Here is a 26201-nt window from a genome sequence, read left to right as displayed (position 1 = left end):
GCTGGCCAGCGCTTTCCACCTGTGAGCACAGATCTAGCCACTAGTCTCCAAGTGTTCCCACATTCAAATGAGCTGGGAGCCCTCGGCCTGCCTGCCTTGGGACCCTTGCACCGGAGACCTGCTCATTGCCTGTACATGGGACAGAAGCATCCAACTGTCCTCAGAATGCACACGTGACACACCCAAGTATGTGTGTCACTCCTGAGGGTAAGTGTCTGCCCAGAACCAAACGGAACAGCAACTAGCTGATAGCCTTAGGGCTCCAGCTATCTTTTTCTTGGATGAAAGAACTCTGGGCTTAAAGGTCAGCTATTCCCCAGCAGGGACCCGTCCAGTGGGACCTAGGGGTTTAGATCCCCAAAGGCCTTCTTCCCCAGCAGCTCTGGGCCTGATACTGTTGCAGGGGTGACCTAGGTATCAATCCTGAAGGTCCCCAGTGCCCTCGCACCTCCCGTAAAGACCACAGTACCGCTTCCTGCTATTGTTTTTCTTTTCTTTTTCAAAGATTTTCGAGACGGGGGTAGGGGGGGGTGTTCTCTGTGTAGCCCTGAATGTCCTTTAACTCACTCTGTAGACCATCGAACTCACAGATCTGACTGTCTCTGCCTCCTGGGTGCTGGGATTACAGGCCTGCCTTGTGCCCCCACCACCCGGCCCCTGCCACTGTTTTTATCGGTCCATGAGTAGGGGTTGCAGGAGGCAGGTGGGCTCATATCTTTAGGCGAGCAGAAACGGGCCGGTTCACATGCTCAGGGGACTCCAGGAAGGCTTTGAGCTTGGGTCGGGCTCTGAGGCGGGCCACATAGGCAGAGAGCAAAGGGTAGTCATTCAAGTAACCAGGGAACAGGAGCTCATGGTTCAGGAGCAAGTCTAGCAGGCGGTAATCAGCAAAGGAGATCTACGGGACAAAAGTGTAGGACAGGGCTTGAGCTGGGGCTGGAGGGAGAGAAGCTCCACGGAGCTAAACACTGGATGCTTCCTGCCTCCACCTCTCCATCGGGGAACTTGGCCTCAGTTCCGAGAGAGGATCTGATATTGAGTAGAGTGGGAAAGGCCTGACCCCGTACTCACCTGGTCACCCACAATGAAGGACTGGCCACCCTTGTTCTGGGCCAGCAGAGTTTCAAACGGCTTCAGGTGTCCTGGAAGTTCCTTGAGGTACTGGACCTTGGCCTCCTCCTGTGGACGGAAGTGACCCTAGCTGGGGATGTGCAGCCAGACTGACCAAAGTGATCTCCTTTCCTGACCCCCTGCGTGGCACTGGCCTGCAGCCGTACGTACACAGTTATGGAGGAACTGCTGGCTAAGGTGCCGGATGAGGTCTTCCAGGCCATCGTTCACCATGTCCACCAGAGCGGCTTCTTGCTGGTCTCTGCCGTAGAGCCCTGGGTCAGGAGGCAGGCGGCAGGCTCAGGCTCTGTACTCGTCCTCAACTCAGACCTCAGCCTGGGCCCTCCGGACCCTACTCTCTAGCTTTGCTTTGGAGGTCTTCCCTGCCTACCTCGGCCACGCCACCTTCACAAGGGAAGAGTCTACCAGCTCCCAGGGCCACAAGCAACTGAAGCCCAGGCCTGTTTTCTGGGCCACACCTGTCACCTGGAACTGCCACACCAAGGTAAGACAAAGACTCTGGTTTGTCGCTCCCCTAGAACAAGCTGTCTAAGGACCTAGACAGACTAGGGTATGAAGGTCGCTATGCAGATGCATCATCAGATGCACAAGGCAGATGAGAAGATGGCAGGCCCCTGCCCAAGGCCTCAGTCTGCTCTCTGGGTCCTGCAGAAGTTGGAGTTGGCCTGAGCGACTCGCACTTCCCATCTACTCCCAGGTTACCACGTCTTCATGGAACTCCAGGCACCCCTTTCCTAACGAGGCGCACAGAGAGTGCCTTCGCTACCTTCCTGCCATTCTTCACACAGGCTGAGGCCTCCTCACTGTGACTGTGGGTTTCTCAGACTCAGGCATGGCCAGGTTAGGAAGAAATGGGCAGGAAGGTCTACTGGGAAGTATCCAGTCCCACTGTATTGTCACACATAGAAGCTAGTGGCCTCAGCCGGGCAGTGGTGGCGCACGCCTTTGATCCCAGCACTCGGGAGGCAGAGGCAGGTGGATCTCTCTGAGTTTGAGGCCAGCCTGGTCTACAGAGCGAGATCCAGGACAGGCACCAAAAAGCACTACACAGAGAAACCCTGTGTCGAGAAAACAAAACAAAAAAGAAAGAAAAACTAGTGGCCTCTATGAGATGTCATCTAGGAAAAATGATACAAGTTCAGTGGAAACTCACAACCCCTGGCTGTGCACAGAGACAGCCCAGCACCACACCTGGGAGCCTGGAACCTTCCTCTGGGGTGACCCACTTGTCCTTTATCCAGGTGGGATACTGGTTGCTGCAAGTGAAGCAGCTTGAAGCCCCAGGGCATTTGCAGGACATCTGTCAGGTGTCTTTCAGGGCTGAACTCCAGGACTCACCGAAGGAGCGGCCCAGGTGCCGCAGGATGGCATTCGATTGGTACAGGGTAAGGTCTCCATCCTGGAACTTGGGGAGCTGCCCAAACAGCTAGGAGAAGACAGCTTTGTAAGGGGTGCTGAACCTGGCTGCCCTCAACCCTAGTCACAGCACCCTAAGGCTGCGCCCCAACCTGCTGAAGTATAATCACTCACACAGGAAGCCTTGAGTGTACCCTGCCCCCAGGCATCCAAGGTCACCACCTCCTCCTTCCAACTCTGGCCCTGGTCGGCTAGCAGCATGCGCATAACCTCGCAGCGCCCTGTATTGGGGTACAGAACAGGGACTGGGGAACAGTGAAGAGACCTGGGAGAGTTTGGAAGAGTGGAAAGCCCACAGGGGACTGAACCGAAAGGCTAGCTTCGGAGCATCGTAGGGAGGGGAGAAATGTGGTAGAGGCCATGTCCTAACAGTACCTTGGAGAGCCGGGACCCAGCCCCACAACGGCCCAGGAAAGCAAGCCAGATAAAGTGCAGCGGCCTAAGGGGGCCGCGAGGGCAGTCGTGGCCCCACCAACCACAGCTACATGTAGTCCCGCCCCAAGTCTCGGTCCCGCCCCAACACGGCCTTGGCCACGCCCCTCCGGCTCGACTGTCTGGAGCCACCGGAGCGCTACAGCTTGTGCCCTTCATCTTGAAAGCACTGAGTCCACACCTCGGGAGGGGAAATAGACGATGGTGTAAGGCGGCACTAGGAGAGAGAGACAGAAACCATGATGAAGAAAGACCTCATGGGGGTCCGGGGTAGGTGTCAACTCTGCCCAGACCCCGCCCTCACCGCCCAGACCCCGCCCTCACCGCCCAGACCCCGCCCTCACCGCCCAGACCCCGCCCACACCACCCAGCTCCTACTTTTGGGCGAAGCAGTGCGGTGCAAGCTTAGCAGAAAGAGAGGAAGTGACCCAGGGCCTTATATTTACAGCGCAGCTCCGCCTCCTCACACCTCCCACCGTGCCCCAGGAATATGCCAAGTCACCAGGCAAAGGCCAGGCCCGGAGATGGGGCAGTGCGGACCAGATCCGCCTGTACCTCTGCAGTGTTGTACTGTACTGGGGCTTTTCAAGAGGCACGTGTGCTAAGCCTCACACGTTCACACACCCAAAGCACACGGTTCCTGGTGTCCTCAGGGGCTTGAACAGTGCTTTGCACACATGAAGGTCTCCAGCCAACAGCACATAGTAGATGCTCAATAAATGCTCGTTGTAAGATGCTGCCTGGCGTGGTGGCACACGCCTTTAATCCCAGCACTCAGGGTGCAAAGGCCCCCAGCTCTCTGAGTTAAAGGCCAGCTTGGTCTACACCTAGAGCACCATGACAGCCAGAGCTATACAGTGAGACCTTGTCTTTTCAAGAAAAGAAAAGAATAAGGAAATTTTAACAAATGAACTATCCCCTCCTGTCTTGGTGATACTGTAACAGAAAACTCTCAGGCAGCAAAGAAGACTTTGTGTACCACATCCTCAAGACTAGCACTGTTCCTATTTTATAGAGACGGGAACAGAGAGGTGAAGTGGCATGCCCAAGGTCACACAGCTAGTGAACAGAATTCACACTGGCTTGGTCTGGCCAATTCCCTGGGAACCTCACTTTTTAAGCCCATTATTTTTTTCTCTTTGATACCTTCTTGTTGAAGAAAAAAGAATGTGTCCCTTCAAAATATGCTTCTATGACATCAAATGTATCTTTGAGGCTTCCCATAGCCGTGCATACCTGGACTCTTAGCATTTGTGAGGTCCAAGAAGGAAGGTCACGGGTGAGACCAGCCTGGGCTGCATCACCTTTTCTGAGCAGGAGGACAGGTCTCTCACTGGCCGGGCGCAGGGTAGGTTGGTCGGCCAGTGAGCCCCAAGGACCATCCTTCCTCCTTCAGCGTTCTGCCTGTTGTTGTTTGTTTTGTTTTAACTGGGTCCCGGGGGGTTCAAGTCAGGTCCTTGTGTTCACAAGGCAAGCAGCTGACGGACTGAGCCGTCTCCCAAGCCTGGAAGCTAATTGCTTGAGCCCAAACCTCATCAGCCCGGAGGAATCTGGAGACCAACTCCACTTGCTGGTCAGTGGAACCACAAGCCGCCACCTGCCTTTTCTGCCCAAGTTTCTCCCATGACTTACTGCTTTTATAGTTTTTGAAATATGTTTTCAATCTATTTATTTTTGAGGGTCTCACTATGTAGACCGCTGGTTTTCCCGCAAAACTCAGCAAGGTTGAGGGAAAGCATTCCATGCCTCCAGTATGGTGTCTCCAAACCATTTCCTGAACCCGGGTGTCCTATGCCCTTTCCATACAGGCCAGATGTGGCGTCAGAACAGAACAGAATACAGGAGAGCTCAGGCCTGCTGGCATGCCCAGGACCCTAGCCAGTTCCCTGCGGGGTCTCTCGATGGAGGCTCTCAGTGGTCAGAGCCACGAGGAAAGTGGAGGGGCAGAGCCATCCATCTAGAACTTGGGGGGACCAAAATGACCCCATCAGGAGAACTCCAACAACCAAGGCTCATGCTGGGGAATTCCTTCCCCTCCCTTGAGCCCCCGGCTTTGTGGGGCTGGGAGCAAGTGGAGGAGGTGGTGCCAGAGCTGGGCTCTCATCCCTGGCTCACAGCTGGAGGAACATCTGCCCAGCATGGAGCCGCTTACTAAGAGCTTTCATAGAAACGATCTCATTTCATCTCCCATGCAACCCTGGGAAGAAGTGAAGGAGGAAGGGAGGGAGGCAGGGAGGCAGGGAGGGAGGGAGGGAGGGAGGGAGAGAGGGAGGCAGGGAGGCAGGGAAGGAGGGAGGGAGGCAGGGAGGCAGGGAGGGAGGGAGGGAGGGAGGCTTGTTGCCATTATGCAGGTGGGACATGGTGTCTGCAAGACATTCCTTCATTAGGTAGAAGCATCACAGACTTTGGAAAGCAGGTGCTATAGTTTGAATAGGTGACCCCAAAGGTCTATGTATTAAAGACTTGGTTATCAGACTGTGTGGTACTGTTAGGACAGTGGTTCTCAAACTGTGGGTCACGCTATTTATATTACATTACAATTCATAACAGTAGCAAAATTACAGTTATGAAGCAGCAATGAAATAATTTTGTGGTTGGGGGAGTCACCACAGCATGAGAAGCTAGCTGTATTAAAGGGTTGCAGCATTAAGAAGATTGAGAAGCACCACCTTATAGAGTTCCAGGTGACTGCCTGAACTCGCAGGCCTTCGGTTCTACAAGCCCAGACCTTGATCTGGCTCTGGGATCACCCCAGAAGCATATCCTTGACAGTTCAATGGACCAAGCAGTTCCCTCTGTCCATCCCCAACATCTAGACTGTGTGTCTATCCACACATGTTTCTAAGGTAATTCAAAGGCACATACAGCCTCGGTTTATGTAAAATTCACCCTTATATAATGGATGTTCTGTGGGTTTTATTATGTGCAGCACTGAGTAATTGTCACCACCGTCCAAGTCCAAAACATTATCATTGAGTCCAGAAAGAAACCCCATGGCCGTTAGCAGTGGCTCCGCATCACCCGGGTACCGAGCGTTCACTTTTCTGATGAGGTCTATGAAAGGACTCAGACAGTGTTATCTTTTGTCTTTCTGGCACCTTTCATTTAGCATAGCATTTTCCAAAATTCATCCACATTTGGGTATGCGTCAATACTCTATAACTATTTATGGAGGTGGAAGGTTCAGAAGTTCAAGCTCATCCTCCACTACATAGAGAATTCAAGGGCAGCCTGGGCTACATGAGAGTCAGAAAAGCAAGCCACACAAAGCTGGGTGGTGGTGGCACACATCGTTAATCCCAGCACTCGGGAGGCAGAGGCAGGTGGATCTCTGTGAGTTTGAGGCCAGCCTGGGCTACAGAGTGAGATCCAGAACAGTCAGGGCTACACAGAGAAACCCTGTCTGGAAACACCCCCCCCCAAAAAAGAAGCCCTATTACATGTATGACATTTCTTGAGACAGAGTCTCATTATAGAACTCAAGCTGCCTTAAACTTTCTTTTCTTTTCTTTCTTTCTTTCTTTCTTTCTTTCTTTCTTTCTTTCTTTCTTTCTTTCTTTCTTTCTTTCTCTCTTTCTTTCTTCGTCGTCATCATCGTCTTTCAAGGCAGGGTTTCTCTGTGTATCCCTGGCTGTCCTGGAACTCGCTTTGTAGACCAGGCTGGCCACCTCGAACTCACAGAGATCCACCTGCCTCTCCTTCCTGAGTGCTGAGATTAAAGGCGTGCGCCACCGTGGCCCAGCACTCATTTTCTTGAGTATGTACCTAGGAGCTGGCTTTTGGAGTCATGTGGCCACTTGTTCTAAAGGACACTGGACTCATGCGGCAGTGCTCACACCACGGAGAACGGCACCATCAGGCTAGAGCGCTCCAGCTTCCCTGATCCTTGCCTCTTTCACTGCGGCTTGCGTGTGGTGCTTCTGAAGTGCCAAGCTCTGGGCTCGACCTGTGGAGCACCCAGGAGAGAGGGCGCTGTCTTTGTCACCAAAGGTGTTGCAGCTGAAAGTCAGGGGGATGACAGACACATCTGATTAGTAAGGGTCAGTCAGTGACGTGGGGGAGGGCACCCATTGGGCTATGGTTTCCACCCTAAGCCATGATCTATAAACAACATAACCCAAGAGCTAGAGAGATGGAAAAATTGGTAAGTGCTTGTGGTGCCAGCATGAGGACCAGAGTTTTACCTCCAGGACCCATGTAAAAGGCACTGGGTATGGTGGCATGTAGTGCAGTCCCAGGGCACGGGAGAGACGGCAGGTCTCTAGGGCATGCTGGCCGGCAGGTCTACCCTTCTCGGTGAGTTCCAGGCCAGTGAGATATCCTGTCTCAGGAAAACAAAGTCGATGGTGCAGAGGACACTTCTGACATCCACATACATGTCACACACACACATACACATACACAGACACACAAAAGACACACACATGCACACACACATGCACACAACACATACACACAGAGACACACACAGATACACACAGAGACACACACGTGCACACAATACATACACACAGAGACACACACAACAAACAAACACACACTCCACACACACACACACACACACACACACGCACGCATAAGGATAAACAGATTATAACTCAGGCACTGTGGCTCACACCTGTAAGCTCAGCACTGAGGAGGCTAAAGCAGGTGGTTGCCCTAAGTTTGGGGCTAATCTGGGTTACATAGTGAATTCTAGGCCAGCTTGGGCTGCGTGAGACCATGTGTTTAATATATATATATATATATATATATATATATATATATATATATATATATGATCCTGCACTTATCTGTCTGCTTCCATTCATCTGTCTTCCCATCTATCTAGTTATTCAACAAACATTCAGCCCTCACTCCACATACTCATTTACCCGGGCAATCAGCCTCCACGAGGTCATTCAACCATATTTTCATCAGCCCTTTCAGCATCTGTCTGTGCAATCCCCATCTATCCACCTATCAGCATTTGTCTCATCAGATATCATCCATCTATCCGTTTGTACATCCAGCTATCCAATTTCCCCTCCACCGACCCAACTGCCTATCCATGAACCGTTTGTCCATTCATCCCTCCCTCTGTCCACCTATCGATTATCTACCCTTCCAACTACTAACCACTCAAACGTCAGTATATCTGGCTATGCATCCCCCCATCCTTCCTCTCCTCCATCCCTTATCCATCCATCTACCCAGTGCCGAAGGTGCTGCTCCTGCCAGATGGAAGGTTCTAGAAGTAAGGCTAATCTCCTGCACCGAGCACTTGGAGCTGACACACTGCCAACGCCACCCTCTTGCCATCCATCCCCTCTGTAGAGGCCACTGACCCTTTTTGTGCCTCCCGAGGGCCTCTGCCCAGCGTGCCCCGATCTATTGACCGACAACCCTAGACCCCAGGGCTGGAACCTCAGTTTGGCTGAGTCAAATCGAGGTCATGGAGATGAGCTCTCCAGGACACTGCTCCCTGAATGCAAGCCAGGAGGGGCTTCCAGCCAGGAGACAAAGCCTTTGTCCCCGTGGAAAACTTCACCCACTAACTTTTGACCACCTTGGACTGCGCTTTGAGACACACATTTCTCATCACTTCCTTCCTTCCTAAAGGCAAACACAGGTTAGCCTCCATTTTTTTCCTTCTTTTCCGATAAATCACTGAACGTACTGAATGGTGCATGCCTACGATCCCAGCTGCTTGACAGAAGGAAAGGAGAAAGAAAAGAGAGGGGAGAGAAGAAACAGCTGGCAGTGGAGCTCACTGGTAGAGTACTTGTCTAGCATGTATGAGGCCCTAAGTTTAATCCCCAGTGCTGAAAAAGATTGAAAAGAGGGTCACGGGGTAAAGAATTCTCCCAGGGGGCCCAGCCTATCAGCTCCCTCTAAGATCTTGCAGAACTTAGGGGAATGTTTTCAAGGATGTCCCTGCCCGGTGCAGAGGGGCTGAAGAAAGCCACAAGCTGAGTCACCGTGAACAATAACAAGATGCCCTTCCCAACCTTGACCACCTTGGCCAGAGTCCACACACCTCTCAGGCTTGACCTGGCTCAGATCGCACAACTTCCTCTAGGCTGTGTTCAGAGTTCCCTCTTCGTGGAGGCCACCTACTCCCAGTCAAAAGTTCCGGAAGTGAGGCTGGCTGCCTGCTCCCAGGATCAGAGGGTTCAGGGCTGACCCTCAACTGACACCACCCTCTGATGCCCCCATCTCTTGCTGCTCATACTTCTACAGAGGCCACTGGTGCCCTTCCCTGCCTCCTGAGGCCTCTGTCCAACGCTAACGGAGGGTTCCAGCACCCAGACACCGCCAGGTCACTGGTGACGACTGTCAGCCTCAACCAGGGCTAGCCTGACGTCAGCGGACCCAGCCTTTGCCTTCCTCTTACCTGCCTGGGTGGGTGTTCCCAAGCACACACAGACGGCTTGGTGGCCCTTGTTTGAGTTAGAGTCACCCGAAACTGGAGTCCTTAGGGCAGGTGGGGTCTGTTATGTGGTCCCAGCTCCCGGCCTGGGACTAGATACTACCCTGGGGTTTTTTCATGTAATCCAGGCCGGTCTAGAACTTACTATGTAGCCAAGGATGACCTTGAACTTCCGATTCTTCTACCTCCACCCCTGGGTATTTCACAGGTGTACGCCACTATGCCTGGTTTATTGGGTACTGGGAATTGAGACCAGGGTCTGTCTACCTGCTAGGCAAGCACTCTACCTAGTGAACTAGAGGCCCAGCCTCTCTCTTTCCCCTGCCCTGGCCTTGATGTTTGCAAGAGAGTCATTGATGGATGATAGAGTCGCCAGCTCAGATGGCAGACATGGCGTGGGATCTGGTTCCCCAGGACAAAGGCTGGTGCAGAGGGCAAGTGAATAAATCATGAGGGGCCCGCAGCAGGCCAGCAGGCCACAGCTGACCTCATTCTGGAAGTGAGGAAGGAGTGACCAGCTGTGTGGTGAGTGGCTGGGGTGTGGCAAGGGGGAAGGAGGTTTTGTGGCACCTCTGCCCTTGTTCCTTGAGAAGAACTTGCAGGTCAGTGGGGAGGTCCACACAGGAGGTGGGGAGGCAGAGGTTGGAACAGGGGTGTCCTATAAGAGTAGGAAGGGCAGACAGACAGAACAAGGTGAGAAAGAGCCTCCAAGAAACAATGAAAGGGGCTGAGGGGAGCAGACAGGGGCTGAGGGGAGCAGGCAGGGGCTGAGGGGAGCAGGCAGGGGCTGAGGGGAGCAGGCAGGGGCTGAGGGGAACAGACAGGGGCTGAGGGGAGCAGGCAGGGGCTGAGGGGAACAGACAGGGGCTGAGGGGAGCAGGCAGGGGCTGAGGGGAGCAGGCAGGGGCTGAGGGGAGCAGGCAGGGGCTGAGGGGAACAGACAGGGGCTGAGGGGAGCAGGCAGGGGCTGAAGGGAACAGACAGGGGCTGAGGGGAGCAGGCAGGGGCTGAGGGGAACAGACAGGGGCTGAGGGGAGCAGGCAGGGGCTGAGGGGAGCAGAGAAAGGTAAAGGCACAGAGAGAGGCTGAAGGGCCTGAGGGTCATGGGAACACTGCTTGACCAAGACAAAGATGGTAGTTAGCAAAGGCCAAGGCAGATGGAGAGTGAGCAGGAAGATACTTCTCAGACCACCAGCCAGAGACGTGCAGACAGGACATGGGGACGGAACAAGGCCAGCCAGCTTGGGAGCCCGATCACCTGGGTCAGCAAAGAGCCCCAGGATGCAGTCTGTGAAGTATAGGAGTAGTATAGGAGGAAGGTGAAGATTTCAAAGATGTGCTATGGGAGGGGCAATGGAAGAAGATAGTGACTTTAGGGGAGTAGGCTCTACTAACCTCCAGAGCCAGATATATATATGTATGTATATCTCCACACTTCCCACTGAGCCACCTACCTACAGGTCGAGACTCAGCAGGAACAGAAAAGATACCACACCCATGTCCATGGCCCTGCCTGAGGGCCCGGCAGATGGCAGCCTCCCTGAAGGGGACTCCAGCCCATCTACAGACACTCCAGGACCCAGCCAGGACCTAGCCAGCCCCACTGCCCGCAGGCGGGCCCTCCTCCGTGAGCTGGAGGCCCAGGTGCAGGCTGCCTATGGGCAGGTAAGGGCCAGGGACTATCCTTTACTAAGGGACCCCACATCCAAGCTAGAAGTAAGACAGACCTAGGGCCAAGTTCATACATAGGTGACCAGAGGGGTCAGGAGAAGTTAGGGACCCATCTGCCATCTCTGTTGATACTGAGGGATCCAGTCAGTGCCTAGAGCTGGCCCTTTATGCAAGGTATCGGACACTGGTCCAAGCACAGGGTTAATGAGCCCTGAATGGAGACAGGGTCCTGGTGCAGAGACTTCAGATTGGGCCAAGGTAAAAGCAGGTAGGCTCTCTCTCCAAGAACTTCATCCTCCAGTCCCCAGTTGCCACTCAGGGAGAGTTGGGATCCAGCTGGCCCAGGCACCGGGTGCTAGCTTCTTCTGTGGAGATCCAAGCCTGCTTCTAAAGATGCTGACTGGGGAGATTAGTGCAAGTCTGAGAGGAGAAGGGCTAGAGGGGGTGTACAGAAGACCGGGAGGCTGTGCCTTCCAGGGGCCTTGACTCTGAGTACCCCCCCACACTCGCAGAGATACTCAGAGATAATCCCGGATTGGATTAGGGCCCAAGCCCCAGGCCCAGGGTTCCCCGCCTGCCCACCCGCCCCTGATCTTGCCCACAAAACCCCAGGAAAATCCTCTCCAGTGCTCCAGGCTGTCCCTGGAAACAGCAGGGGGCTGGCAGAATCCACAGCATCCTCCCAGGACTCAGGGCCTGGCATGGTTCAGGGACCCATGGGGAACTGTGCCAAGCGGCCCTGGCGCCGGGGGCCTAAGGTAGGAAGACCAAGGGGAGACCTGAGGCCAGAAATCTGGGTGGCCCCGTGTGCTGGGCAGGTAGTAGACAGAGACTTGGAGGTGCTGGGCTGGGTTAGAGGTGGGCCAGGGGCTTTGAAGAAGGTAAAGGAAGCATACGCATAAATGCATGTATGCGTTTCTTGAAGGAGATGTTTTCCTGGACAACACTCCCCCCCCCCCCCCCCCCCCCCCCGTAAGCCTTGGCTAGGTCTCCCCTGCGAAGTTAATAGACCAGCTGCCCATTCTGTGCAGGCCCTACTCACTCAGCCTTGGCCAGAGTGACCAGAGCTACAGGCCACAGTTCACAGGTTTCCTCAAGGACCTGGCCGAGGCCCTCACCTCTTAGAGTGGAACCCTTCCTGCCCAGAGTGTTAACGGGTCTTGTGTAGCCAGAGGCCCCGCCCCCTCTGGCAGGTGCTGAGCTCCAGAGAAAGGAGCCGCTGAGAACTGGAGAGGGTCGGGGGAGAGGGGGCATTGCTTCAGCTCATGGCTGGCTTTGCTACAGGAACGCTGGCAGTGGCCTGGAGCCCCCCTAGGGGGCTCCAGCCCCAACCCTGGCCCCAGAGTTGAGGAGCAGGAGGGCACACAGGGCTACTCGGTGCTCGGCAGCCTGGTGGGGCCAGCCTGCATCTTCCTCCGACCCAGCATCGCCGCTACCCAGCTCGTATGTACAGTCACTCCTCTGCCAGCCTGCTGCTCTGGTCCCTTAGCCTCATCGCTCCCGGAATAGGAGGGAGAGGCTGGAGAGGACGTCAGACGATAGACGTGCAACCCCGGGGTGGGGGGCAGAGCGGTAACTTCAGAAAAAGTTAAGAGTTCAGGGAGCCCCCAGAGCCGTACCAGGCATGGGGGGTGGGTAGGGACCCAGAGAAACAGCCACCCAAGGGTTGGGGTGCAGCCCAGTGGCAGAGCACTTACTTATAGCAAGGCCAGGGTTATACCCTCATCACTGCAAAAATAGAAAAGGAAGTACTTCCAAGGGGAAGATGGCTAGAGGTGGCCGGCTCCTCAGGAGAGGGACAGGGGGCAAGGCAGACTTGCAGTGACATTGAGGCCAGTTGGGTTGAGTCTGAGGCTGTCCGACCCTGGGATCTACCTCTGTCAAAAGGAGGCATGTACCTCAGGAGACAGTGTGGGAACAGGGGTCCTGGGGGTCCCCTGGAAGGTTTCAGGGAAAGGGAACCCCAAGACACCCAGGCAGGTGAGCAGGACTGGGCAGAATATGGCACAGGCCCTGGGTGTGCTGTGGCATGGGCTGGCTGACAAACCCCAAGAAATGGAAGGTGCTGAGGCCTGGGTGGGCCGAGGAACCCCTAAGCCGTCTGTGCCCTGCAGGACCGGGAGCTGAGACCAGAGGAGATCGAAGGTAAAGGGCTCAAGGGGGGCTAGTTGAGGTGGGGCACGGACGGAGATTAGAAGAGGAGGTTTGGGGCTGGGGCCTCTGCAGGGTCCAGGAGGGGTAAGAAGGTCATGGGGTGAGAGTGGGTAGGGAGGGGTGGCAAACCCTCCCTTCTGCTGCTGCCAACCCCTTGGTCTCAGCAACCACACTGGTCAAGGACGCTTTCAGATTTGTCCATCTGGCTGACACTTCCTGGCCCCTCACTGAGAACCAGGAAACACTGCTAAGCCGGTAGATGAGGTCCCCACCTTCTGAGATAGCTGCACTGCAGCTGTGTAGAGCCCTCAAGGAAACCAATGCACGCGCTGGAGGGAAGAGCAGGGACGTCTTCCTGGAGTAGGTGACGTTGAACCCGAGGGGGGAGAATGTAGCCCCCCCCCGAGGTCATAGCTTTTCTGTCTTTCCTCCCTCCCTCTCTTCCTTCTCTTTTTAATCCCCTAGAGCAGAAACTGACACATAGCAGATGCTTCTTAAACAGTTCACAAGAGAACAAAACTTTAAGACCCTATGTGCAAGGCCCTGAGACAACAAATAGGAACTGAGGCTTAAAAGCAAGAAGTGGTGGGAACCAAGGCAATAGATGGGCTGGTCCCAGACGGCAGCCAGGGAGGGTTTGGGAAAAGGACTAACCTCACTCTGCCCGGCAGAGCTGCAGGTCGCCTTCCAGGAGTTTGACCGAGACCGGGATGGCTACATTGGCTACCGGGAGCTGGGTGCCTGCATGCGGACACTGGGCTACATGCCCACGGAGATGGAGCTCATCGAGATATCACAACAAATCAGTATGTACTTCAGACCCACCCACCCTCCTACTCCAGCCCTGGCCCAGACCTGAGGTAGCTGCATGGGCTGTTCCAAGAGCCCAGGGCATAATTGTCATCAAAGAGAGAACTGCCTCCTTAGACTCTACTAGGAGAGTGAGGATGCTGACACAACCCCCCCACACACCACACACACCCCACACTCCCACCCCTGTTCACCAATAGAGACTGAAGCTCAGAGAGGTGAAGTATTTATCTAGAGTCACACAGCAGAGGCTTGGGAAAGAACAGTGAGTCATAAGAGCCCAGTGGAGGACAAGTCCCACCAATAGCTGAAGATGATGTAGCCATTGGTACCCAGGGATGAGAACTCATCTAATGCCATGTAGGAGGGGGCCAGGGGCCAGAGGGAAGGCAGCAGGCTGGGGAAGGCAGGTCAGGTGCTAGGCCGGGGTCTTTAATGGACGGATGTACCCTCAGGTGGTGGGAAGGTGGATTTTGAAGATTTTGTGGAGCTGATGGGCCCCAAACTGCTGGCAGAGACTGCAGATATGATTGGCGTGAGGGAGCTTCGAGACGCCTTCCGGGAGGTGCACCTGGGGTAGAAGGGGTGGAGGGTGGGTGGGACCGTGGGGCTGCAGGGGGGTGAGAGACTGAGTAGATGTAAGGCTCAGTTGGTGACCCCCATGCCACCATTGATGCTGCCACAGTTTGACACCAACAGAGACGGCTGTATCAGCGTGGGGGAGCTCCGAGCAGCCCTCAAGGCCCTGCTAGGGGAACGCCTCAGCCAGAGGGAGGTAGATGAGATCCTCCAAGACATCGATCTCAATGGAGACGGCTTGGTTGACTTTGAAGGTAATGCCTCCCCTGCTTAGCTGCATGTGCCCTGGAAGAGTCTAAACCATCGGTTCTCAACCTGCGGGTCACGACCCCTTTGGGGGTTGCATATCAGATAACTATTATGATTATCAGATAGCATTATGATTCATAATAATAGCAGAATTGCAGTTGTGAAGTATCAATGAAAATAATTTTATGGTTCCTCACCACAACATGAGGAACTGTATTAACGGATCACAGCATCAGGAAGGTTGAGAACCACTGATCTAAACAGACCTGGGTTGAACATGGAGGATCAAGGAGGCAAGGCTGTTACACTCCCTACTGTCGAGAGAAGAAACTCCTGTTAATTCTCAGGAAAGCTGAAGTGCTCACTTAGGAACAGGAAATGGGGAGAGCCAAGATTGTAATCTGGGCAGCTGAGGCCCCTCCCGCCTGATTCACAGATGTCTTTGAAGGTCTCCTCAAGCACACTCTAGCCCACCCTCGGGCAGGCACATCTGCCATCCCCAGTGGAGTCAGGAGGGCAGACCTAAAACCTTGGCTTTGTCCTGGCAGAATTTGTTCGGATGATGTCTCGATGAGCCTATATAGAAGCTGGAGTGGACCAGCCGGGAGGAAACCAGCCTCTGAACCGCAGAGGATCCCATGTGTTCCTTGAAACTCATTATGTACAGGACTGTGTGCCTCCTCTCCATCCCTGCCTGGGCACAGTGCCCTCTCCTGTCATCACCCCTTACTCTCCCTGGTTCTCTGACAATAAAGCATCTTCCAGCTTGTGGAGAAAGAGTTTTCCCCTACTTGCCTATCCTGGAGGCCTGGCATGTGACCCCAAAACTCAACTCCCGGAGCTGTGCTTTCTAACCACAAGTAACCTCAGTTGTGAGCTCCAGTGGGTATGGAGATCCCCTCTTCTTCCTTTCTGGATCCTGGGCTCAGCCCAAAGCAAGTGCCAAAAGGTATCTCTGAGCTAGGCATGCTGGCACGCACCCTTAATCCCAGCTCTCAGGAGACAAGCAGATGGATCTCTATGAGTTCGAGGCCAGCCTGGTCTACAAAGTGAGTTCCAGGCCAGCCAGGACTACCTAGGGAGACCTTGTCTTAAAAACAAAAAATAAAAACAGACATCTTTGGGCTGGTAAACACACACACACACACACACACACACAAACACATGCACACACATGCATATGCACACACAGACATATGTACATGCACACATCAGTGCTTCTGAGTTCTGTGCTTGAAGTTCCCAGGACAAGCCCTTCTCCCAGCTCTGTGGCATGTGTCTTACTGCCACAGCCTGGGAGGGGCACTGCTCAGAGCTCAGCCTTCACCTTCCAGGAGGGAGGCAGCAGACAGATGAACCCCCCAGGAGGCACCTCTGTCTGACAGCTGGGACTTCTTTCCTCCGGGAGCCCCCAGCACTTCCTGAGCACAGTGGGAAGGGAATAGCCTGGCCAGTCCTGTGGGGCTGCAGGGGGGTGAGAGGCTGAGTGGATGTAAGGCTCAGTCGGTGACCCCCATGCCACCATCAATGCTGCCACAGTTTGACACCAGCATAGATTCAAGGCCCATCTAATGGACAGTCTGTGTTGGGGGGCCTTTTAGGTCAATGTAGAACATAGGGCCTGCCTAGCAGGAATCAGGGCCCTCCTGCCCTAACTAGCTACCTGTCCTTTTCTTTACTAGTGTCCTAAATCTTCATGCTGCTAGAGACTCACATCTTTGCACAAAGAGCCTTCACACAAGGGCCTTGTTCTAGCCCTTGGATGCTGGGAAGCTGTGGGTCTCCATTCAATGCCATTTTTGTCTTTTTCCTGAGACAGGGTTTCTCTGTGTAGCTCTGGCTGTCCTGGAACTCACTCTGTAGACCAGGCTGGCCTCGAACTCACAGAGATCTGCTTGCCTCTGCCACCCGAGTGCTGGGATTAAAGGTGTGCACCACCACCACCCGGCTTGTAGAGATATTTTAATTTAAAACTCTCAGGTCTAGAAGCTGAGAAGCCCAAAATCAAGACTTAGGCAGAGGCAGGAGGCAGTGACACACACTATAACCAGCACTCAGAAGGCTGAGGCAGGAAGATCAAGAGTCTGAGGCTAGCCTCAGCTATATAGTGAGACCCTGACTCAAAAAGGGGAAGGAGGGGCAGTTGGTGTGGTGGTGCACACCATTAATCCCAGCCAGTCTAGCCAAAACAGGGGGCTCCAGGTTCAGTGAAAGACGCTGCCTCAAAAAATAAGGAGCCAGTGGTGCATGCCTTTAATCCCAGCACTTGGAGGCTGGGGCAGGAAATCTCTGTGAGTTTGAGGCCAGCCTGGTCTACATAGGGAGTTCTAAGGCAGGACTACAAAGAGAGTCTCTAATGATAATAATAAGGAGAAGGAGGAGAGTGGTTGGGGAAGGCATCATTGCCAACCTCTGACTCACACACACAGTAAATAAAATAAAATGGCTAGGAGTTGGGGGCACACTGGTCCTCACAAGGTGGTCTCAGGTAGAGTATGCTGGCAGGCCCAGTGCCCTGAGCAGCAGCCTGGGATCTGGACTTTGAGGTGCCAGGGCTGGCTTCAGCAGCCTCAGCAGCACCCACCCATCTTGCAGATCCCAATTAATCCTTAATCCTCAATTAAGTGATCCCTCCTGCCAAGCCTACAGCCCCAGTCCCGCGGCTTTTTCCAACGCTGACATAGACAGCATCACCCATGAGAAGACGTCTCTGCAGGAGCTGGGGGTGGCAACCACCACAATCGAGGGGAAAGCAGGCTGGGTCCATCGCCCACTGCCCCCCCCCGCCCCTCCCAAGCCTCTGTGGGTGGATGGTGAAGGCCACCAAAGAAGATCTTAGTCACAGCATGTTTGCTGACACTGAAAGTGCTCATGGACCCCCCCAGAGGTCATGTGTGCCCCCCGACACACACGCACAAAAAGGCCTCTAGTACAGACGTCCCAAAAGATCCTGGTTGGAGGGCCAGGGCCAGGAGGGGAGCCAAAGGTAGGTCTATGCTGGGGGCAGCGGGGTGCTGTGTGTGACCTGGGTTTCCCAGTCATTAATGTGTGCTTCCCTGGGAACAGGTCACTGCCTGGCTCCCAGGGCTCGGGTGTTCTGTGGCCTTTGGCCTTCCAGGTCAGTGGTGGTCCACTCCCAAAGTGGCACCCCTTCTCTGTCTGTGAAACAGCTAGATTACCTACTTGCTTCCATGCTCCGTCTGACTTCCTACATGAACTTTTTTTTTTTTTTTTTGCGGGGGTGGGAGGGTGTTGAGACAGGGTTTCTCTGTGTAGCCCTGGCTGTTCTGGAACTCACTCTGTAGACCAGGCTGGCCTTGCACTCAGATGTCCATCTGCCTCTGCTTCCAGAGTGCTGGGATTACAGACTTGCATCACCATGGCCCCAGTAGATGAACTTTTAAAATTTATGCACATTAAAGTCTGCTCATTGACAAATATTCAGTGTCTTCTAGCCACCCTGATGGAATCATATGAAACAGTTTCACTCTCCTTAAAACACTGCCTAGACTTGATAACCATGCCTTACCTCCAGACCCTTCATCAATCCTCTGACAGCTACTTACCTGCTAGTCTAAGGATAATTTTCCTTTTCTAGCATGCTGTACAATCAGAATCATCCACTCTGTAGCTTTTTCAGGCATTTCTTTTACTTAGCACCGTGCACTTAAGATTTATCTATGCCGAGTGGCTTACACCTTTAATCCCAGCACTCAGAGGCAGAGGCAGGTGGATCTCTGCGAGTTTGAGGCCAGCCACAGAGTGAGTTCCAGGAAAGGCACAAAGCTACACAGAGAAGCCCTGTCTCGAAAAACAAAACAAAACAAAACAAAACAAAAAAAAGATTTACCTACACCATTGTATGGGGCTGGAGAGAGATGGCTCAGTAGTTAATGAGAGATGGCTCACTGGCTGCTCTCTAGAGGACCCAGGCTCTGTTCTCAGCACCCATATGGAGGCTCACAGTGGTCTGTAACTCCAGCTTCATAACATCTTTTGGCATGTGGTGCATAGATATATATGTAGGCAAAACACCAGTAAATATAAAATAATAATTTAAGTTAAAAGATTTATCTATATCATTTTATGCTAGATATGTGATTTCTATTTGTTGCTGAATAATATTCCATTGTATGGATATACCACAGTTAATTCATCTAGTCACTTATGTGGTGATATTTTAATTATGCTGAAATATGATTTTATTTGTATGTTAATAAATAAAGTTTGCCTGAAGATCAGAGGTCATAGCGAGCCAGGGACAGCAGTCAGGTGGTGGCAGCCCACGCCCTTAATCTGATCACATGGCAGGCAGAGTCTCTGTGTGGTCAAGGAAACAGCCAAGCATGGTGAACCTTTAATCCCAGTACCAACCATAGAGACCAGGAGGTCTGTATAGACAGGCAGTGATGAGGAAGTCATGTGGTTGGGTTTAGAGCCAATGAGAAGGCAGAACAGGAAAGCAATGAAAAGACAAGTCAGACAGGAAGAAACTCTCTCTCTCAGGGGAAGCTACTGCTGGTGGTAAGCTAAAGCTAGGTGGCTCTTTGTTTATTTATTTATTTGTTCAATTATTTTTTTTCCATTATCAGCTTGATACAATACAAATTCTTATCCTAATAGTGAAATGTTTCACCTAGGCTTGCCCAGTGATTGAGTAAAACCAAAACTTATTATAAGCCACAGTCATCCCAGGGTCCCCCCTGCTATGTAGCCTCCCTGATTCTGTGGGTTGCAGTCTGATTGTCCTTTGCTTTATATCTAGTATTCACTTATGAGTGAGTATATACCATGTTTGTCCTTCTGAGTCTGGGTTACCTCACTCAGGATGATATTTTCTAGTTCCATCCATTTGCCTGCAAATTTCATGCTGTCATTGTTTTCCTCTGCTGAGTAGTATTCCATTGTGTATATGTACCACATTTTCTTAATCCATTCTTCAGTTGACGGGCATCTAGGTTGTTTCCAGGTTCTGGCTATTACAAATAGTGCTGCTATGGACATAGTTGAGCATGTGTCTTTGTGGTATGATTGAGCATTCCTTGGGTATGTGCCCAAGAGTGGTATGGCTGGGTCTTGAGGTTGATCAATTCCCAATTTTCTGAGAAACCTCCATACTGATTTCCACAGTGGTTGTACAAGTTTGCATTCCCACCAACAGTGGAGGAGTGTTCCCTTTGCTCCAAATCCTCTCCAACATAGACTGTCATTAGTGTTTTTGATCATAGCCATTCTGACAGGTGTAAGGTGATATCTGAGTCATTTTGATTTGCATTTCTCTGATGATTAAGGATGTTGAGTATTTCTTTAAATGTCTTTCAGCCATTTGGGATTCTTCTTTTGAGAATTCTCTATTTAGCTCTTTAGCCCATTTTTTAATTGGATTGTTCAGTATTTTGATGTCTAGTTTCTTGAGTTCTTTATATACTTTGGAGATCAGTCCTCTGTCAGATGTGGGGTTGGTGAAGGTCTTTTCCCATTCTGTAGGCTGTCTTTTTGTCTTATTGACCGTGTCTTTTTTTTAAAGATTTTATTTATTTATTTATTATGTATATGTTCTGACTGCATATATGCCTGCAGGCCAGAAGAGGGCACCAGATCTCATTATAGATGGTTGTGAGCCACCATGTGGTTGCTGGGAATTGAACTCAGGACCCCTGGAAGACCAGTCAGTACTCTTAACCTCTGAGCCATCTCTCCAGCCCCTGACCGTGTCTTTTGCCCTACAAAAGCTTCTCAGTTTCAAGAGGTCCCATTTATTAATTGTTGTGCTCAGTGTCTGTGCTACTGGTGTTATATTTAGGAAGTGATCTCCTGTGCCAATGCGTTCAAGAGTACTTCCTGCTTTCTCGTCTATTAAGTTCAGTGTAACTGGATTTATGTTGAGGTCTTTGATCCACTTGGACTTGAGTTTTGTGTATGGTGACAGATATGGATCTATTTGTAATCTTTTACATGTTGACATCGAGTCATGCCAGCACCATCTGGGGAAGCTACTGCTGGTGGTGAGCTAGAGCTAGGCGGCTCTTGCTCTGACCTCTTTGGCTTTAACTCTGTATTTGGCTCTGTGTTTCTTATTTAATGAAACTGTTTAGAAATTCATCTGCACAGTTGTTTATTTATTTATTTATTTATTTATTTATTTATTTGAAACAGAGTCTCTCTACGTAGTGCTGGCTATCTTGGAACTTTCTATGTAGACCAGGCTGGCCTCAGACTCAGAGTTCCGCCTGTCTCTGCCTCTCCAGTGCTGGGATTAATGGCGTGAGCCACTAAACCCAGCTGTTCCTATTCACCTATGGAAGGGTGTTATAGTTTGTAAATTATTTTTGAGACAAAGTCTGGCTATGTAGCCCAGCCTGGCCTCAAACTCATGGCAATGGTCCTCAGTCTCTCACTGAGCTCTGGGATTACAGGAGTTTCCCACACAGCACCCCTAAAGCTTGCATCTGAATGTCTCCCCAAAGGGGAGGGTTTGGTTCCCCAAGCTCATGGCACTGCTTACTAGGGGTGGTGGAAGCCCTAGGATGTGGGGCCTCCTAAGGCGAGGTCACTGGCACTGTTCTTTTTTTTTTTTTTTTTAAATACAATTTCCTTGTTGTTCTTTGGGAATGTCACATCATGCACCCTAATTCCACTCACCTCCCAGTCCCCCCATATTCCCCCTAAGCCCTTCAGCAGCCCCCCAAGAAATTAAAAAAAACAAAGCAAAGCAAGCAAGCAAACAAACAAAAACAAAAATAAAAAAATCTCTTCAATCCTCCATCTTTCCCGTCTCTCTGACACCTCTTCATCTGTCCTGGTGGCATTGGAACGGTGTGTCACATAGAATACTCTTTAGTCCAATCAGCTTTACTAGCAAATGTTCATTGCAATGAGTCCTTGGTCTGGTTCAAGGCCTCTGGTTTTTGGTACACCATCATTACTGGATCCTCACTGGAACTCCTCTGGGATATCCCGAGGCTGCCCCAAGTCATGGAGATCCTGTGGGTGCCCTTCCACACCATGAGTTCCTTCACAAGCTCCAGGAGGTCCTAGATGGGGTAGATGTTAGGGTGGGCCAACCCAGGGCCACTGGGTGTGGTGCTATATGGCTTGAAATCTAAGAAATAAAAGCTTACCTGAAGATCAGAGGAGAGAACAAGCCACTAGATTAAACATAGAGGCCAGGCAGTGGTGGCACACACCTTTAATTCCAGCACTTGGGATCTCACACCTTTAATCCCAGCACTAGGAAGGTTGAGACAGGAAGTGATATGGCTGGGCAGAGAGAGGCATATAAGGTGTGAGGAGACAGGAACTCACGCACTTTCAGGGCTCTTTCAGGCTGAGGAGTTGGTGAGGTAAGAGGTGGTGGCTGTGGCTTGCTCTGCTTCTCTGATCTTCAAGCAAAATTTATTTTATCAAAATACCACCACAGACAGGGGCTGGGGGTGGAGTCAGCTCCCCTACGCCCATGCCATCAGGGCCAGTTCTCCCAAGTGTGGGGCCAGGTCTCCTGTGACAGGGCCAGCTCTCTTGCTGCAGTGTCACGCAAGAGGCAAGGCCAGCTTTCTCAGGGCCAGTGAAGGGCAGAGCTGGTTCAGCAAGGCCCTCTGATTTCATCACACATGGTTTCTATGGCCCCCTGAGGTGACACAGGCCACAGATTTCAACTCAGTCCCCAGCTGCAGCTAGACTACAAACCCAGACATGGCCCTCACCAGCAGCTTGGTCCTGGAGGACACCATAGCCCCAGGTGGCAGCACAGGCCACCCAGATCAGCGTGGCTCCAGCGGCAGCCCTTGGACACCTCCACAGCCACAGTGGCAGCCCAGACACCGCACATACTTGTGGCCTTTGGTGGCAACATGGGCCATGGATGTCCACAAAGACCCTGGCTGTGGTAGGACCATGGACCCAGACATGTGGGCACTGTTCTTGAAGGGGACACTCCCTGAACAATTCAGATCCTGGCTCTTCCTCTTCATCTTTTTTTGAGTCTCACACACACGAAGTGAACATGTATCCTCTGACACAGGCTCCACCTAGGGTCGAACCACCAAGAACTGAAACCTGAAACCATGAACACACTAAGCTTCCTCCTATTGACTATCAGAGCAGTGAAAACCGACTAACATAGAGCGCATTTGCACTGTTGGAGGTCATGAACTGCCATAGATAGTCATGTGAGCATGTTTTGGGGGACAGACATTTTCAAATCATCTGGGTCAACACCCAGAAATACATTCTCTGGGTCACGTGGTATGACTAAAATTTTGGAAGAAGCTGCTGGAGTACCTTCTGCAGGGGTTGTGCTATTCTGCCCTACCCACCAGCTGTGCAGGAGAGCTCCTGCTGCTGATGTCAGCAACTGACGAGAGTTGATTCTCTAACAAGGGTGTCGAGGCGTCCCCTTGCTCATCCATTCAGATTTTTTCAACATTCTCCTATAAACCTGTATATGGCTGGGTGGCAGTGGTGCACGTCTTTAATCCCAGCACTTGGGAGGCAGAGGCAGGCAGATCTCTGTGAGTTCGAGGCCAGCCTGGTCTACAGAGCGAGATCCAGGACAGCCAAGACTACACAGAGAAACCCTGTCTTGAAAAACAAAAACAAAAACAAAAAAAAAGATGGGCTGTGAGTGTAACGACTTAGCCAACTCTCCAGCCCTAAACTTTACAAACATAAAATGTGGAGAAATATACAGAAATACAAATTGGAACCAGCAAAACAGCTCAGTGGGTAAAGGTCCTTCCTGCCAAGCCTGATGACCTGAGTTCGTTCTCTGAGACCCATAAGGTAGAAGAAGTGAACAGCTACCCAACTCCTTCAGGTTGTCTTCCAATTACACATGCACCATGGCACACACACCCACACACAAAATAAATATACAAAAAAAAAAAATTGAAAGGGACTGGAGAGACGGCTCAGTGGTCGAGAGTGCCACTGCTCCAGAGGACCTGAGTTCAATCCCCAGCACCCATGTTGGATGACTCTCAACTACCTGGAACTCCAGCTCCAGGGGCTCTGACAGCCTCTTCTGGCCTCCTCAAGCACCTGTGCTCACCTGCACACACACACACACACACACACACACACACACACACACACACACACACAGAGGAATGCACAATTCCAGGCCCGGGGAAGGGTTCCCTTGACAAACTGGCCAAGGGGCCTTTGCCATCTCCCCACAGCGAGCAGAGTCTGCTCTGGGTAGGCCACAACTGTCTGCTCTAACATCCCTCAGACGCCTCGTTCCTCAGTGAGGACCCACTTTCTAAGGAGGAGGAACCTCTAAAATCCCTGTTCAGCCCCATGGTTACTTCCCCGGACACACATGTTAAGGGTTGAATGTTTGTGTGTTCCCTTAAACGCAGATGCTGCACCCTTAGTCCCCACTGGCTGAATCTGGAGGTAGGTCTCTGAGGAAGTAATCAAAATGAAATGAGGTCAAAGGGCAGGGCTCTTACCTAGAAACACTGTGTGGGGCCAGGAAGAAAGCCCAAATCAGGAGCTCACCAGGCTGGTACCCTGACCTGACTCTTAGGCCCCTAAGCTGTGTAAAAATAATCTGTGATTTAACTACTCAGTCCATGGCATTTTGTTTGGTTTGGATATTAGTCAGCCCCAACTGCCGAACATATGGAGCAATGGAGAACACAGGAAGGCTTAAGGTTTGAAAGGAGAGGGACTGGGACATTCATAAAGGAATATTTCACAGGAGCTGCTCTTCACACACACCCACTGGAGTTTTTCCCACAGTGCAGTTTTGCTGGCACACTTAGGGGGAGATCTTGGGTAATCTGAGCAGCACTTTTTTTTGAGACAGGATCTATGTAGCCCAGCCTGGCACTGAATTCATGATCCTGCAGCCTCACTTGAGGTTACAAGCACTCATCACCATGCTCAGTCCTTATTTTAATTATGTATTAAAGAATTCTGAAGAGGCACTGATTAAATGCCATGATATATATATATTTAATTTCAGGTTTTGGGGGGTTCTGCTTGTTTGGGTTTGTGTTTGCTTTGTTTGTTTTGTTTTTCTAGACAGGGTTTCTCCGTGTAGCCCTGGCTGTCCTGGAACTTGCTTTGTAGACCAGGCTGTCCTGGAACTCACAGAGCTCCACCTGCCTCTGCCTCTTGAGTGCTGGGATTAAAGGCACTTGTCACCACTGGTTTGTTTTTTAATAGTCTTAAAATGGAGATTTATTTAGCTGGGAGTTGGGGTGCATGCCTTTAATCCTAGCACTTAGAAGGCAGAGAGGATCTCTGTGAGTTCAAGACCAGCTGGTCTATATAATGAGTTCCAGGTTAGCCAGAGATGAATAGTGAGAACATCTCTCTAAATAAATAAATAAATAAGAAGAAAAAAGATTTATTTTTATGTCTAGCATGTTTTGCCTAAATGTATGTTTGTGTACTACATGTTTGCATTGTGTCCACTAAGAACAGAAGCAGGCATAGGGTCCACTGGAAATGCAGTTACAGGTGGTTATTAACTATGTGAATGCTGAGATTCTAACCTGGGTCCTCTGGAAGGGCAGCCTATGATCTTAACTGCTGAGACATCGTTCAGCCTCTTATTTGAGGTTTGTAAAACAGAGTTGGGGGCTGAAGTAGTTCTGCAGACATACATACAGGCAAAACACTCATATTCATAAATATTTTTAATTTAAAAGTGAATCGATTCAAAGGAAGTAGGACTAGATGGCCAGACTCAGGTGGGAGCTTCATTAGTGGATGACGTTAGAAGAATGAACAGCGCAATCAGCTCAGCTCGGTCCACATGGGGCCAGCTCTCATCCCTACTGCTCTGTAACTTCCTAGTTTGCTTTCCAGGGATTATTGTCTCGATGTTTCAGATAAGGAAACTGAGGCACTTTAAGGCAAGAAACTCTGTGGCATGTGCCTGTAAATGCCTAGCATTTGAGAAGTGGAGGTTCAGGAGTCCAAGGTCATCCTCGCCTACACAGTGGGTTCGAGTTCAGACTGGGCTACTTGAGACCTTGTCTCAATCCCACCCAACCTTCCCAAAGGAGAGCCCAGGGAGAAATTGCTAATGAGGGGCTAAGAGACCAACCAAGGGCCTTGACCCAGGTCCTGCTCTTGCCCCAAAGCAGTCCTGGATGCCGGGACGGAGGTGGGAGGCTTAGGGTGCAGGTTTCCAGAGGTGTCGTTGGCTGCCCTGGACCCAGCACCTGCCTCGACCTAAGACTGAAACCAACCCAGAGAAAGAGCGTAGTGATGACTTTGGTAAGGGATCCGTTGCCATGGGAACAAATGAAGGCCTGAGGCGCGCGCATGCGCACAGCCTGAAAGGGGGGGGCGCTGAACCGGTGAAAGGTGACGTAAAGCGCCCGGG

The 26201-nt window shown here is 51.7% G+C and overlaps 2 protein-coding genes across 4 annotated transcripts; one reads left to right on the top strand and one right to left on the bottom strand.

The window, feature by feature from the left end:
* Positions 1-543: 543 nt before the first annotated feature.
* Positions 544-3191, bottom strand: LOC128094083 (glutathione S-transferase P 2-like). The gene is made up of 6 exons (XM_052712163.1): positions 3161-3191; positions 2662-2768; positions 2470-2557; positions 1282-1385; positions 1072-1179; positions 544-898 (listed from the first exon to the last, which is right to left on the bottom strand). The coding sequence occupies exons 2-6, from the start codon at positions 2752-2754 to the stop codon at positions 710-712; spliced, it is 582 nt and encodes a 193-aa protein (XP_052568123.1). The 5' UTR covers positions 2755-2768; positions 3161-3191; the 3' UTR covers positions 544-709.
* A 7666-nt stretch (positions 3192-10857) lies between these two features.
* Positions 10858-15428, top strand: Cabp2 (calcium binding protein 2). Of its 3 annotated transcripts, XM_052713186.1 has the most exons (7): positions 11764-11820; positions 12347-12505; positions 13177-13207; positions 13888-14022; positions 14482-14591; positions 14712-14859; positions 15403-15428. In XM_052713186.1, exons 1-7 carry the CDS (start codon positions 11764-11766, stop codon positions 15426-15428), a joined length of 666 nt encoding a protein of 221 aa, XP_052569146.1. The 3 variants fall into 3 exon arrangements, with proteins under 3 accessions (XP_052569147.1, XP_052569146.1, XP_052569148.1); XM_052713187.1 differs by lacking the exons at positions 11764-11820; positions 12347-12505 and adding an exon at positions 10858-11056; XM_052713188.1 differs by lacking the exon at positions 12347-12505.
* Positions 15429-26201: the final 10773 nt, after the last annotated feature.

Source organism: Peromyscus californicus, unplaced genomic scaffold, assembly GCF_007827085.1.
Source record: "Peromyscus californicus insignis strain IS unplaced genomic scaffold, ASM782708v3 Scaffold_4__1_contigs__length_199733344, whole genome shotgun sequence".
NCBI classification, from domain to species: Eukaryota; Metazoa; Chordata; class Mammalia; order Rodentia; family Cricetidae; genus Peromyscus; species Peromyscus californicus.
Note: the sequence above shows the minus strand (reverse complement) of the source record. Positions and strands in the feature narration are given on the sequence as shown.

Coding starts and splice junctions, on each gene's coding strand:
- Cabp2 (XM_052713186.1), top strand. CDS start 11,764: ATGGTTCAGGGACCCATGGGGAACTGTGCCAAGCGGCCCTGGCGCCGG. Junction 13,208..13,887: donor GAGACCAGAGGAGATCGAAG/GTAAAGGGCTCA, acceptor TCTGCCCGGCAG/AGCTGCAGGTCGCCTTCCAG. Junction 14,860..15,402: donor CGGCTTGGTTGACTTTGAAG/GTAATGCCTCCC, acceptor TTGTCCTGGCAG/AATTTGTTCGGATGATGTCT.
- LOC128094083 (XM_052712163.1), bottom strand. CDS start 2,754: ATGCGCATGCTGCTAGCCGACCAGGGCCAGAGTTGGAAGGAGGAGGTG. Junction 1,386..2,469: donor GCACCTGGGCCGCTCCTTCG/GTGAGTCCTGGA, acceptor CTCCTGACCCAG/GGCTCTACGGCAGAGACCAG. Junction 1,180..1,281: donor AGCAGTTCCTCCATAACTGT/GTACGTACGGCT, acceptor TTCCGTCCACAG/GAGGAGGCCAAGGTCCAGTA.